This window comes from Myxocyprinus asiaticus, chromosome 36 (genome assembly GCF_019703515.2).
Source record: "Myxocyprinus asiaticus isolate MX2 ecotype Aquarium Trade chromosome 36, UBuf_Myxa_2, whole genome shotgun sequence".
NCBI lineage: Eukaryota > Metazoa > Chordata > Actinopteri > Cypriniformes > Catostomidae > Myxocyprinus > Myxocyprinus asiaticus.
Window position 1 is genome coordinate 16,822,273 of NC_059379.1, and position 15,661 is coordinate 16,837,933.

At 41.7% G+C, this 15,661-nt stretch overlaps 1 protein-coding gene across 6 annotated transcripts in view; it reads right to left on the bottom strand.

Annotated features, from left to right (window-relative positions):
- The window catches only part of LOC127426986 (spermatogenesis-associated protein 20-like), a 53,715-nt gene that overhangs the window by 24,277 nt on the left and 13,777 nt on the right, over positions 1-15,661 (bottom strand). For all 6 annotated transcript variants that reach the window (XR_007894886.1, XM_051674247.1, XM_051674248.1 and 3 more), the window contains 3 exons: positions 14,933-15,101; positions 8,157-8,365; positions 1,503-1,702 (listed from right to left, as the gene is read on the bottom strand). Coding sequence is in view for 5 of the 6 variants with exons in the window: in XM_051674247.1 (XP_051530207.1) it covers positions 1,503-1,702; positions 8,157-8,365; positions 14,933-15,101 (578 nt within the window). In the remaining variant the exon portion in view is untranslated. The remainder of the gene's footprint in view (positions 1-1,502; positions 1,703-8,156; positions 8,366-14,932; positions 15,102-15,661) is intronic.

A 15,661-nucleotide genomic window follows, 5' to 3' on the forward strand; every position in this document is an offset into this window, starting at 1 on the left:
GGGATCCCAGTGACTTGATCAATGGTCTCTTCTGTGTTCAGGAAAAAGCTTTAGGAGAACTCAGAAAGGTTCAGGAGGAACTAAATTAAATTCAAGAAATGTGGATCCTAAATGACGACCTCACTAACTGTAAAATAAAAATAAATAAATAAAATTAAAAAAAACACTTTTCCACCTTAAAGGGATAGTTCACCCAAAAATGAAAATTCTCTCATTGTTTACTCATCTTCCTGCCATCCCAGATGTGTATGACTTTCTTTCTTCAGCAGAACACAAATAAAGATTTTTAGAAGAAGTTTTCAGCTCTGTTGGTCCATACAATGCAAGTGAATGAGTGCCAAAATTTTGAAGCTCCAAAAATCACAAAAATCATCATAAAAGTAATCCATACAACTCCAGTGGCTTAATCCATATCTTCTGAAGCGATTTGATAGGTGTGGGTGAGAAATGGAACAATATTTAAATTTTCATCCCTGCTCAGTCAACCTCCACTTTCTTCTTATTGTGTTATTGATGATTCACCTTTTTCATGCAGATGCCCTCTACTGGGCAGGGAGAAGAATTTATAGCACAATAAATTCACCTACCATATCACTTCTGAAGATATAGATGTAACCACTGGAGTAGTATGGATTACTTTTATGATGGCTATATATGTTTTTTGGAGCATCACAAGTTTGGCACCCATTCACTTGTATTGGATGGACCTACAGAGCTGAAATGTTTTTCAAAATGTTTTAATTTGTGTTCAGCAGAAGAAAGAAAGCCAACAATTATTTTAAATGTACATAAACAATAACCATACATTGTGGTTACTACATGGTTAGTTCAGAACGATTACAATAATCAATAAATGCTCCATTTTGCCATTACTCCACCAACATGATTTGCATTATAAACTATTTTGCATACTGAGACACCATTGTGTCACTGATTTTCAATTATTGGTGCTTTTATTGTTTCTGCATTTTATTCACATTTAAGGCCTATTCTCATGGCAATAAAAATAACATTTCATAGCCATTGCATAAGATGGGCATGATACAACAGGTAGATTTGTTGTGTAGACAGACCAGACAAAAAAATAACAAAATAAAAAATAGGATTAGTGCCAAATATTGGATCTCTACATTACACCTTGTAATGTAAATGCAGCCTAACTGACATGTCAAATCAATTGACAGTAGTAGGTTCTATATAAACATATCAGTATGAATATAGTGTTTAATAGCTTATTAATTTCTTTAGTACTTTAGCAGCTTTAATATGGCTTTCACAAAAAGCCATTTTTAATTTGAACTTAATTTATATTAATTTTGAATGATTAATTTAAATTACTAAAAGTATATTCTATATAAATACAAGTATAGTATGTTTAATAACATATTATTTTCTTCTCTCATGTCAAAATTGGCACAGAGAATTGTATAACAGTGAAATTTTGCTGAATTGTCACAAAACTATTTGCTTTAATGAGCAGCTGTTGGGTAAACTGAGGTTACCTGTTTAAGGGTGTAATGTTGGGCCATTACACTGCGGACCATTTCTGGCAGTGCGATTGGCACTTTAACCAGTCTATCAGAGAAGGCAGCCAGTAATTGCTGAGAGCGTTGTATCCAATCCTGTCTGCCTGTGAGGTGGGAGAGCCGCAGCAAGTTCATGGCAGAAACGGAGTTTGCACTGGGCTCAGCACCATCCTGATCTAAGAAAAAGAGACACAATGGGAGTTTTTCGGTCAAGCAAACAGCCCAATGCAACAACCTGTATGTTTTCCATCACAATGATGTAAACAGTTTAGCTCTGGAAAAACTGGCATCATAACATCGATGGTTCCAATATCAATTTAGCCGGGGCTCATTTATGAAGTCACGCAGGGCTTAGAGTGGCTGGTATCACGAGTAAAGTGGCTCGAGCTGTGAGCTGATTTACTTTATCTGCTCTTTGTTTGTGAATGCGTGTGCTGGGAGTGGGTTCCCGTACCCTGTGTCACAATGTAATGAGCTGATTGCATCTGGGAACTGAGAGGGACTGAAGCGATGACTGATGAATAACAGAAATGCTGTCCCAACCAAACACATGCAGACGATACCTGGTAGCTCGCTCTTTGGAAGACAGAAGCACCATACACATACAAAACTTATCTAATAAGAGGACATAGGAAAGACTTTTATTCTTTTTATCTAAAGCAAAGCTAACCTAATAATTGGTTTTCTTTGAGGATGACCCCAAAGGAAGGTTTTGTTGGATTTAGATCACACCTTTAGCATTTGTCCCCAAATGTCCTCAAAGGGAGGTTTTGTCAGAGTTAGCTAATTTCTCTGGACAAGTTAGAGAGTTAGCTGATTTCTTCTGTCCCTGAACTACTGCTGTAGTTATCCCCACACACATCAACACACATGATCTTTCATAAAGTCAATATGGAAAATAACAGACCATAATCTATAATAATGCAACCACACTTCACAAACAACTTCAGTTTTGCACAGCACCAAAAAACCCAGAAGATTCTCAAGCCCAAAGAAATCCTATAGGTTTATGTGACAAGGAGGAGGGCGTTGCCAGGCCGTGAGGGTACACGGCCGGGCACTGAATCAGCTGATCAGCGGGAGAGACAAGTTAAAGGGGGGCCGGAGACACCAGTTTGAGAGAGAGAGATGCACACGGCCACGCAGCATGTGTGTGTGTTTGTTATGTTTGATTTATGTTGAGTTTGACATTAAACTTTACATTTACTGTTCAGCTAGTTCCCGCTTCCTCCTTGCCATCCTTTTACCTGTTACAGTGGTGCCGAAACCCAGGAATTAAGGGAGAAAGAACATCGCCATGGATCCCTCACCTCTGGAGGATGTGGTCAAGACCCTCGCAGCATCCACCAGATGCAACATCAGGCCCTCCTCGAGCTGTGCACTGAGCAGGAACAGCAATTAATTGCGCTCCTCCAGGTCCAAGCGGAGGACCGGCAGATGTTCCAGAGCTTGCTGCACCAGGAGGGTGCTTGCCGCCGTGACCCCGGACCCCGTGATCGCCCCGCCCCAGGTCAATGGGCCCCCTCAACGATCCGGAGGCCTTCTTGGAGCTCTTTGAGTGGACAGCAGGGGCATAGGGATGGCCGAGCACCCAGTGGGCGGTCCGATTGATTCCACTGCTGTCTGGGGAAGCCCAACTCGCGGCGCAGCAGTTACCAGTGGAGAACCTCCTGGTGTACACCGACTTGAGAAAAGCCATCTTGCAATGGGTCGGCCAGACACCCGAGCAGCAGCACCAATGCTTCCGCTCTATGACCATTGGTGAGCATGGCCAACCGTTCGCCTTTGCCCAACAGCTCCGGGACGCCTGCCAGAGCAGGCGTGGAGCCTGGGTCAGTCTGTTGGTGCTGAGGGGAGCTCAGGCCATTTCCGGGACCAGTGCCCGCTGATAGAGGTGGGCACATTGGTTCGGGTCCCCAATGCACCACAGGCCGCCTCCGATCGAGCTGGGACGTACCGCATACCTGTGAGTATTAAGGGGGGTACATACCAGGCCTTGGTGGATTAAGGTTGCAGCCAAACCTCCATCCATCAATGCCTAGTTCAAGACGACGCTTTGGGTGCTAGTCACAAGGTGAATGTAAGGTGTGTGCATGGGGGTATCCAAGATTATCCTGTAGTGACCATGATGATTAAATTTCGTGGACAAAAGCATAGTGTCAAGGCTGCGGTTAGTTCGCGCCTTACTCATCCGCTAATTTTGGTCATGAATTGGCCAGCGTTTTCCACTTTATTAAGGGAAATTTGTGCAGATGGGTCCTGCAACAGAGCGTCTCGGTATGGACTGTGATGTGCTGGCTGGGGAGGTGGAGCCTGGGCCATCTACGTCAGCTCCACATCAGGATGACGTAAGGGTGGGGGAAGTCTCGGCTTCCCCAGCCCTTAGAGGATTCCCTGCTGGGGATTTCCCTCTGGAGCAGACGTGAGACGAAACTCTTAGAAGTACGCCTTCAACCAAGTGAGAGTGAATGGTGGTCACCGCCTTCAGCCAGACATTGCACTCGCCTATCTGTACTTTTCTATTAAAAATGACTGGTTGTATCAAGTGAAGCAGGACACCCAGACAAAGGAAGATACAACACAGTTATTGATACCGAAGAGCTGCCAAAAATGTTATTCCAGATGGCTCATTATAATCCGATGGCGGGTTAATTAGGGCAGGAAAAGACACTGAACCGGGGATTCGCGGAGATGTTCGCAGATGGTGTGCGGCATGTCATGAATGTCAGCTGGTGAATCCGCTGGCACCCCAAGAGCGCCTTTGCAACCGCTTCTTTTGATCAGGGTCCCCTTCAAAAGAATTGGTATGGACCTCGTCGGGCCATTAGAGCGGATGGCATGTGGGCATCGCTTTGTGTTGGTTCTGGTGGACTATGCAACACGATATCCAGAAGCAGTGCCTCTACGCAACATTTCAGCACATAGTGTTGTGGAGGCACTCTTCAGAATAATCTTCCGAGTGGGGATTCCAAAAGAAATCCTCAATGATCAAGGCACTACTTTTATGTCACACACAACACGAGCTGTTTGAATGATTGGGTATTAAATCAATTCGGACAAGCGTGTTCCACCCGCAAATGGATGGCTTGGTCGAGCGGTTTAATAAAACCCTGAAAAACATGTTTCGTAAGTTCGTGCACGAAGATGCATGGAATTGGGATAAGTGGTTTGAACCCGTTATCCGCCGTACAAGGGGTCACGCAAGCCTCCACGGGGTTCTCCCCATTTGAACTGTTGTATGGGCATAGGCCTCACGGTGTCTTAGATGTTGTGAGGGAAAATTGGGAGGAGGGACCTTCAAACAGTAAAAATGAAATTCAATACGTTCTTGACCTGAGAGCAAAACTCCACACATTGGGGCAACCAACACAGGAGAATTTGCTACAGGCTCAAGAATGTCAATCCCGGCTGTACAACAGGGGAGCTTGGCTATGGGAATTTACACAGGGAGATCCCACATCAAGCTCTAAATTTCTTGCAAAGTAAGTCAGGGAAGTCGATTGTGAGGTTATACGAACAGATAGGGGCGGAGCACGGCAAATTTACCACCTCAACCTCTCAAAACCGTGAAAAGAGGTGGTGCCGGAGAGGGAGGAGCTCGGGCCGGACATGAACTTAAAAGCCAATCACGGCACCCCGTTCACTTGCGGAGAACACCTCTCACCATCACAAGTCACCGACGTGACTCGGTTGCAAAGAGAATTCTACGACATCTTCGCCTCTTCCCGGTCATACGAACCTCATAAAACACAATATCGAAACAACCCCAGGGGTAGTGATATGCAGTCATCACTACCGATTACCTGAGCACAAAAAAAAGTGGTTTGAGAAGAATTAAAGGTCATGCTGGATATGGGGGTAATAGAAGAATCCCACAGTGACTCGGTCCGGTTCTGTATGGATTATAGAAAAGTCAATGTAGTGTCTAAATTTGACAAGTATCCAATGCCTCATATTGACAAACTGCTCGATCGGTTGGGTGTGGCTCGCTTTTATTCGACACTGGATTTAACGAAGGGTTATTGGCAAATCCCCTTAACACCAATGTCCCATGAGAAAACAGCCTTCTCCACACCGTTTGGCTTGCACTAATTCGTGACCCTTCCATTCGGTTTGTTTGGAGCCCCGGCTACATTTAAGTGCCTTATGGACCTGCACTCTGTGTATGCCACTGCCTATCTGGATGACATCATTATATACAGTTATGATTGGCAGCGCCATATGTAGCATCTGAGGGCGGTTTTGAGGTTGCTGCGATGGGCGGGACTCACGGCAAACCCCAAGAAGTGCACAATTGGACAGGTGGAGGTACAGTATCTGGGGTTCCACTTGGGTCACGGGCAGGTGCGCCCCCAAATTGAAAAGACCGCTGCGATTTAGGCCTGCCCGAGACCCAAGACCAAAAAGGAGGTGAGACAGTTCCTGGGGCTGGCTGGCTATTATAGGAGGTCTGTGCCCAATTATTCGGACATCACCAACATGCTGGCTGATCACACTAAAAAGGGAGCCCCAGACCTGGTCCAGTGGTGGGCCGTTGTTACATGATCCTGATTTTTCTCTCCCTTTTGTTTTACAGACCGACGTGTCGGACAGGGGGTTGGGAGCCATATTGTCACAGGTGGTCGAGGGGGAGGAGCATCTGGTGCTGTACATTAGCCGTAAGCTTTCAGCAAGAGAGGCAAGGTACAGCACCATTGAGAAGGTGTGTCTGGCCATCAAGTGGGTGGTTCTCACCCTTCTGTATTACCTCCTGGGACAGGCTTTCACCATCTGTTTAGACCATGCCCCGCTCCAGTGGCTCCATTGCATGAAGTATACCAACGCGCGGATCACCCGTTGGTATCTGGCTCTTCAGCCATTTAAGTTCGAGGTGGTCCACAGACCGGGGGCACAGATGGCTGTTGCAGACTTTCTCTCCAGAAATGGGGGGGGGATATGTGGGGGATATGTGGTTATATATATATATATATATATATATATATATATATAAAACAGAAAAAAATAAAAAAATAAAGTGATTACACTAAAGTGTTTTTTATCCAACTGCATAAAATGTAGAGTGCCAGTTGCTTTGGGAGGCAATCCGTCTTCCACTGACATAGAAAGAGGTGAAGGGACTCTGTTCTGACACGTGACGGCACCGCATGGCTCTTTATGGAGCCAACTCTGCACGCCTGGCTCACTACATAATGGCCCAGTCACTCAGAAAAAATGAAAGATCTGCCTTATTTCCATTTTAATTTATCAGAGGCAACAACAAAAACATAACAGTTAACTTTCCCTCATCCATATCTCCTTGGTGTCAGTGCCATTTTCACAGTGCCATCAGTCAAAAACTCAGGCACGGCGGTGTGACTACATGCTCACATCAGCTCGTCCTTCCAATTCCAAGGGAGAATATATGGAACCAAGCCATTCGGGACATTAAGCCCCGGTGCTTATACACTTTGAAAGTATGTGTGCGGCTATTTGTATTGACGTGGGAGAAAAATAGCATGAAAAATCACCATCACATACCAGTTCCACAGCACTGTCGTGCAAAAGGTGATGAATGGCACAAAGTGTGGAATAATGTGGTTGTGATGCTTCTTCAAGGAAATATCAATTGCTTTAACAATGCAGGCTTTGATGTACAGGATCAGCCTTCTATATTGGTAATTTTTTTCCAGAGACGTGGAGGGGTGGAGGAGGAGATATTAGAATTTAACAGAAGCAGGAAGATGGACTGGAAAAGAAAATAGCAAGAGAAAGAGAAATAGGGGTACTCTTTGGGAAAGATGGAAAAAGAGAGGAGAAGGATATTACAGCATAACGAAAGACAGTAATGAGGTTATATAAGGGGAGAGTAGGGTGGTTTCAGCAAGGTATGTCAGGCTGAAACACAGTTACCCATGCGAGGCTCCATAAGGCAGAGAGTGGAGTGTGGAAGAGTGCAGTGGTGGTGCTGTCAGTGACTGGGTGATAGGGCGACAGCGGAGCACAGTGACAGCTAGAAATCTCCATTACTCTTTCCATGTAAATCAAAACCACCTACACACTCCCAAAGCAAAAAGCCCAGACCTGACAGATACATTGCCTTTCCACAACCTTTGTACCAAAGAGGTCTATAATACCTGGAGAGAGCTATCTGTTCACATTTCCATTCATCTCAACGCAGTTGCTTGGCTGGCACATGAATAGCTGCCATCTTTGTTCAAGGGCACTGAGTTCTGGACACTTTCTAATTTGCGAAATGCCATGTGAATAATCACTCTGGAGCCTCAGGAAAAAGACTTCCTAACAATGTTGATTGGCTGATGGCATCACAAGAATGCGCACAGTCCCAAGCTCTTCACTGGCGACTATCTTGTCTGTGCATGTGCTGTGATGCCAAATGCAGACTTTTAAGAGCCCTCCAAAAAAAAATCAGGCACTGCCAAAACATCTACAGTATTTTTAAATGCTGCTTGCAAAAAGTTTTATGAAGTCAAAATACAAGGCTACTTTTGAATAGCTGTCAATGGAGAAAGATGCTTTTTACATCCAGAATGGTGTAAAATGGCATCTACTAGTAGAGGCTGTCAGTCAGACCTTGACTCCATGCATTGTCCAGAGCAGTATCACAAATGATGTCATAATGGTGCAACTCACCCTGTTTGAGAGCCAGCAGTAGTGTTGGATCTGATGGGTCACTGCAGAAGTAGCCGCTGCCCTGGGAATCCCAGAACAGCTGATCCTGTCTCTGCTGGAGTTCTTCAGCCCATTGCAACCAACGGACCCGCTGTGTGGCCTCAAACAGGTCCAGCAGCCCACACACCACAAAGGCATAATCATCCAGGAAGCCCGCAATGGGGGATGCACTAAAGATCACATTTTAGAAGATTAAGAGAACATTAGTGTAAGGTCAAAATTTTTCTTTCTGTGGTTCCGAAAACACTATGAATTCCATGTATGTTTAATGTTGAGTTGACCTACATAACAGTACAATTAAAGTGTGTAATTTCTGGGACAGAACAGTCAAAAAGCACAGAATGTAATTATTATTATTTTTTTCACACTGCACAGCCCCAAGGGGATGAATATACATTACACACATTCACAGGGTAAAGTTCCCCCATTAATTGCACCCTAATTCAATCTAATACAATTGTGTATGTTCACATGGTACACTTTTTCTTATTTTGCTGAGCTTCATATTGATTTGCTGCCAACATAGGCCATTGCAATTCAAGACAGAGAATCTGTAAGAAATGTCATCTAGTCTGTCACCCCTCTCCAATTCTTAATCAATGAGTGTGATAGTCCTCTGAAAGAAGATTTTTGCTGGAATTTCAGCTAAAACACTCAGTAGGTGCAACATTCTCTTGCAAAATCGAGTGGTTTTAGGTTGGCTAGTGATCTGCCGCCTTTTTAGGATAGTCTACCCAAAATGAAAATTCTGTCATAATACACTCACCCTCATATTGTTCCAAACCTGTTTGACTCTCTTCTGTAGAACATAAAGGGAGATGTGAATCAGAATGTTAGTCTCAGTCACCATTCACTTTTAAAGAATTCTGACTAACATTCTGCCTAAAGGTGCGGTCACACATACCATCTCAAAGGTAATCCACGTGATCGTGAATTTCGCGGAATGGACTTCCGGTGGCAAAGTATTTCCTTGCGCTGATTTTGCCTTGAGTTCAAGTCTGGTGAACTTTGACAGGCAAAATCATTGTGCTGACCAACAGGAAGTGGCTTAGTTTGGCGGTGACCTCTGTGTGGGTGGTGCTTCGTACACAGCTACAATGAGTGGCAGATTGACTTAAGAATGAATTGCGGCCAGTAAAAGTGAATTTTTTTCCCACGAGCTTTCTGCGCTGGTTTAGCGTCCGATTCACTAAAAACATGCCCACAAAATCGCTGCTGAACACAATTTGCATGCGCAATCCTGATCTTGCTGTCCGATTCTAAGTGCTATATAGCAGAGAATGCCACAGACAACCACATCTGGCACACCCTGCTGGGACTGTACAGCATCACTTTGATCCAGATACCTCGTTCATCTCTTAAACATGCAGAACGTGTGCTTGATATATGCCAGGTTATAATGTTCTTCTTCATCATTTGATTAATTACTGCTGATATGATCAGTTGAAAATGTTCACAAACATCTCTTAAATAAAATTCATTTTATAGCCTACTTCCTTTTGGCAGTAATAATGCAATTTAAATTGTGCCAGGCAATTTTTGTGAATGAAGCACAATCTACACTGAGCCTAATTGAAATAGAAAGGAGGCGTGTTTGCGCAGAAAGGAATGACAATGACTTCATTTAAATACTCAAGACACAGCACAATTTCAGTGCTGACTGCATCTGCTATAATAGAATCCGGGTGGTTAGTGAATAAGATGCAGGTTTTTTGCACTGAAATACCAAGCGCAAAAGTGGCGCAACTGTTTAGTGAATCTGCCCCTGAATATTCACAATGGACAAGGATATCATTTTAGCGGTGAGTTTTTTTTTAACTTAAGTCTCACTGACTATAAAGTGCAGCATACATTTTTTTTTTGCTGGCACACACACTCAACGTCCGCACACACCATCTTCACCCACAAAATTTAGTCAAATCCTTTTGTGTTCCTTAGAAGTTGTAGAAAGTCATACAGGTCTATAACTACCTGAGGGTGAGTAAATTATAAAATAATGTACATTTTTGGGTTAACTATCTCTTTAAGATGCAAAAGCTAAGCTGCGTCTGTTGCTTGACATGCATACAAAAGGCATTTAGTGGGACCTTTGTGTTATAAAAGCCACATGAAATTCCTTTTGGGTAGTGTAACCCAAGAAGATTGTAAAAGTCTTTGAAGTTCAAAATAAATGTGATTCATCAGAGCACATCAGGGCCCCTTCAGCCCTTGTTCTCAGACCCTTGAAGAGGGGTGGCACTGTGACCAGCTGAGTGTGAGGTAACAGATAGTGACAGCTCTGAAGATAACACACTGTTGGCAGTAGGACAGACAAGTCAGTCTAAGGCTGTGAATGTAACCTCCATGGTTCTTAGTTCACTACTAGTTCAAACAACTGACATTCCGAGGGATAAAAAATGTCACTAAGGTGCCTGTGAGGAGAGCGCCCTCAACATCTGACCCTTTTATGTCATTGCCTCAAGCTGTCAGATCTAGTCCACTATTCACCTGTCATGAACAGTAAGTGTCAGGAGGACCTGGATAAAAACAATAATGCTTGATGACTATTGCTTCAATTGTTGGACTCCTTTGTTGAATCAAAAGGTCTATAATACTTGGAAAAAGCGATCTGTTGTTAGGTTCCATCTATCTAAATGAAAAGTCAGTCCCATGCTTTTAAGAGCCCTTCAAAAAGTACTTTAATATAATAAAATATTTGCGTGTTACAATAGGGAACACTTGGTATTCATGTCTAAATGCGTGTTAGGATTGTGTTTCCATTGTGGACTGTGTGTGCCTTTTTAAATCCCCCTTCTTTTCTGAACAATCACCATGAGAGACTGAACTGGCCCGGTGCCTCGAGGAAATCTCGGCTGACTACTACGCAACGGAGCTGGCCAGGTGTCCCGGAGCGAGGTAAGCTCACTGAAGAATGTACTGATGACTATGTTAAACACACACACTTAGTTACAAATGGGATGAGCGGCAGGGTATGGACCCCTAGACAAACAATAGGCAGGTAGGTGGAATAGAACGGTTTACCTGTATGAGCCCACTGTTAACCCTGTTTGTAACAAGTGAAATATATATGTCTGCAAAAAATAACAAATAAAGAATACATGACTACTTTGAATAGCTGTCAATGGAGATGGAGATGCAGTTTTTTAGTTTTACAACTTCCTTAAAAATACAGACCAGAACAGAACCATTATAGTAGAAAACATCCCATCCTCAACACACTAAAATCAAAAAGGACCAATCAAATGATGAGCCACGATACAAGCAGTGATTCCAAAGGGAATTGTGTTCTTGATTACAGAGCATTACACAGCTTAAAGACAGGACAAAGCATCTCCACTGAAATGCTTTTTGGGCCCAGATGGTGTAGTTACGGCATCTACTAGGGCTATCTGGAAGAGCCAAACCTTGACCCCTGGTTGAACCATGAAGTAGGTTTCTTCTCTGGGACACTCAGCCCATAGCAGGGCTTCTGGGTTCAGAGAAAAATATGATTCCTCTGTTTCAGTTATTGAACTCTGAGAGGTCTGCTCCTGAATTCCTAGGAAGACCAGTGAGACAACAAAACAAATCAGCCTGCCAGTCATTTTTTAATGAACTGCTCTCCCTTCATGTTTCCATTCCCTTCTTTTTTGGTCTTTCTATTCTCCCCAGGTGATACAGTCTCTTCAAAGGGCAACAAAGCTACATCATAACTTTCACACAAACCTGTCAGGAGACTCAAGGCATAAAAAGAGCTAAACTTTATCTATCTCAGCAGTCAGCAGGCTTCTCGCTCCAACCTGATATATCTACACATCAATACTTACAATGCAGTATGATTTTTATATAGCTGAACAAGATTTGGACCATTTGCTACATTCCTTAGGATAGCACCACAGTCACCAAACAGTTCATGAATAATTCACCTGCCACTACATGTTTACCTGGCCTTCATACAACAGCATGTTTCTTCTATTAAAATAAAGACCCTTAATTCCATTTGAGAACTTAAAGGTAAGATAACCTGTCTTATTTGTATTTATTTTTTTCAAACATTGATGCTAGATTTCTCTCTAAATGTTTTCACTTGTTCTGGATGATGCAGAGGGCTTTCACTGTGGATGTGGAATATTAGGAACAAAGCAAGGGTGAAGTTACTCGTGAGGATGATATCAGGCAAATCTGGTACCAAGAAACATCACATTCCCAAGTAATTGAATGATCTTCAATCTGCTTGCTGAGATAAAAAAAACTTGCAGAAATGTCTAAATTTGGTCATTCCAATTGAGTCGAACCTTTCGCAGATCATTTGCTTTAAACAGAAAATTCTGTTATCATCTACCCACCCTCATGTCACTCCAAGCTCGTATGAGTCTCTTCCCTGGTAACATAAAAGCAGTGAAATCTGCTCTTGTCCATACAACGAAAATGTATGGTGATCACTGGAATAAGTTTAATTTAAATGTTTACAAAAAAAAAAAAAATCACATTTTAGGACAGGATTTGAACAACGGTCCCATGTCTTCTTACACATATATAAAGACATGTACATATGTCTTATCTCAACTATGCACCAAGTGATTTAGAACTGCTACTGGTACCCTCTCAAAAAAAATAGATGCATGACACTCCTGGGGCACTTTATTCTCTGGGAGAGAAATCCTCCAAAGAAAATTAAATTTTTAAGTTTTACAACTTCCTTAAACAGACCAGAACAGAACCATTAGAACACATCCCATCCCAAAGGGAATTATGTTCTTGATTTCGGAACAAAGCCTGTTTAGATCAGTGATTAATGCTGTGCAGATTAACTTGGGCCTACGCTTGTGAGCAGTCAGCATTATGGGATGACTGATGTGCTGACACGGAGTGTTAATGAGAGGTACAAATGAGAGGTTTTCCCAAGTATGAGGCCAGTGAATCTCTATGTGCATGTGTGGGTGATTTTATAGGTGAAAATCTTTGTTTTGTGCTGATTCTGGGTCATTCCTACACTGGCAGTATATGTGTCAAGGCAATTAAGAGCTGAAAGCAGACTGAATGTGTGCTAGTTTTCTTGGCCTGCTGCAAAGGCAAACATGCTCGCATCGTAATATGTAAGACAAACAGGTACTGCTTAGTGCTGGGTATCACCAGCCACCTCACGATACGATACGTATTGCGATACACATCACGATACGATATATCGCGATACATCACAATATCCTGGATCGATTTCGCTTTTAATTTCAATTAATTTGGGTATAGTTCAGTTATAATGTCCGTTTTGCTTGCATACAGTATGAAAGAAATTCTCTTTCAGCTAATGCTCTTATTCATTATACAGGGGACCTTCTAACATGTTAAATTACGGACATATCAATTTAACAAATTTGATTTTATCCTTAGTTTTTCATCATTTTGGTGACATTTTAGCTTTTTTTTAAATGTAGTCCATGTATTACATAAATAAATATGGTGTATTGAAATTGCATATATTATACTGCATATATACAGTATATTGTTACATGTTTGTTGTTTACATGCCTAATTTGTCCTATTTAGAAGTATTTATATGTAGAACAAGTGCTAAAATGGTACCGTCTCTTTAAGACCTTTGGTAGGGACATTGACAGTAGTGTCTGTTTGGTCTAATGGCTTCTTTACAGCATCAATGCTATGTGTGATTAGAATTAAATGTTTCTTTTGTTGTTTTTGATAAATAAGTGACTGTAGAGAACAGAAAGTATATTAAAAGATACATTATTAAACATCAAATGGTTTGCTTTTATCTAGTCTTTGGACTAACATTACAGAAAGAGTCAAAAGTTTTACTCTCAGCATGCAGTGAAAAGATCTCGGTACTAAACTTTTATGCCACTACACCACTCAAACACTGGTGAGTGAAATCTAAAACATTACCAGCCAGTGGCTAATCACAGACATTTTTTGTAGCAAATGGGAAGTATTTAAGCACATCTGAATGTTGGGGATTGCACAGCCCTAGTACTGCTACAGTCCGTTTCCATATTCTCTAATAACAAATTTGACAAATAAAGACATTTCATTTTTTTAAGTCTCTTTGTCATTTTAAATTGGCCTATCTTTTTATAACAAAGGGGTATTGTATGTGAGCTATATATAAAAAAAATAAAAATACAAAAATAACAGTTTACAATGCAGTATCATGCTTAGAAGTTACAGTATATAAATCTCAGTGCAACTACAGGATATACAGAGGGGTCCAAATGTCTGAGACCACATAGATTTGGGATCAAAAATCTAATTTAAACCTGGAAATAGACAGAAAGTTGCAGGTAAGACAAATAAATGTTACAACATACATGTTTAAAATATATATTTAAGATTCTGCACAATTTCATGGTCAAATAAGCAAAATGTCAGCAAATTGTGACATCGACCACGTTAACTCTTTTGTACAAGATTTCCTTCCTCCATTGAAGCACACAAGACACCCTTTTGAACATTCTCAAATCATGCTGGGATAACATGGATCATCAGGTTTTTCACAAACTTGTGGAGTCCATGCCAGCTTGAGAGCATGCTGTAATTAAAGCAAAAGGGCACCATACAAAATACTATAGTATTTCTGAATTTCAGTCTAAAATGCTCATAGTTACGCTGATAGTATCATTTTAACAGAATAAAATGCATTAAATTAGAGAAATGCAAAATAGTATCATTTTCAATAGCAGTCACAGATTTCTGGACCCCACTGTATGTATCTTTAGTTCTGGGGAGCTAGAAACATTCCTTACACTTGCTCCACCTCCATGTTATTTCCACGATAACAGGAATGGAGAATCCTCTGGCCCTCTTCCTCCCAGAGGTGTTCTTGAAGAAAACAAGCAGCCTGCTCAGCTCTTTCCAGTAGAGCCTTGTCCCCCAGCACAGCTCCGACACGTGCAAACCCAGACAACATCAGCCCTAACCAACCAAACAAATGGGAGTAGATACAGATTACACATTAAGCTTTGAAAAAATTAACCAAAGAAAATAAGCTGGAATGCTGAAGCCCAAAGTAAACATTTTCTTTCTGTGGTTGTTCAAGGAAAAGTAGTTAAGCGAAAAACGAGCAAAAGAAGGAATACACAAAAATGTAAATTCTGTCATTATTTCTCAAATTCATGTCATCCAAAACCCATATGCTGTTGATGCCTGTTAAGCTCCGGAAACGACAAAAAAAAGAAAAGAAAAAAAAAAGAAAAAAAAATCCATGTCTCTGGAGCCATATGATAGCAATGTGTGATAAACAGACCGAAATTTAAGACATTATTCACTAATAATCTTCCCCTCCAGCTGTAAATTTGAGAACCAAAAAGTTGTATGAGCTACTTTTATGGTGCTTTTTTCTTTCTTTCTTTCTTTCTTTCTTTCTTTTTTTTTTTTTTTTTGGAGTTTAACAGATATGGTCAATGATGAACTGTCGTTGTTTGATTTTTCAAAATATGTAATTTTTTTTTGCTCCACAAAAGAAAGAAAGTTAT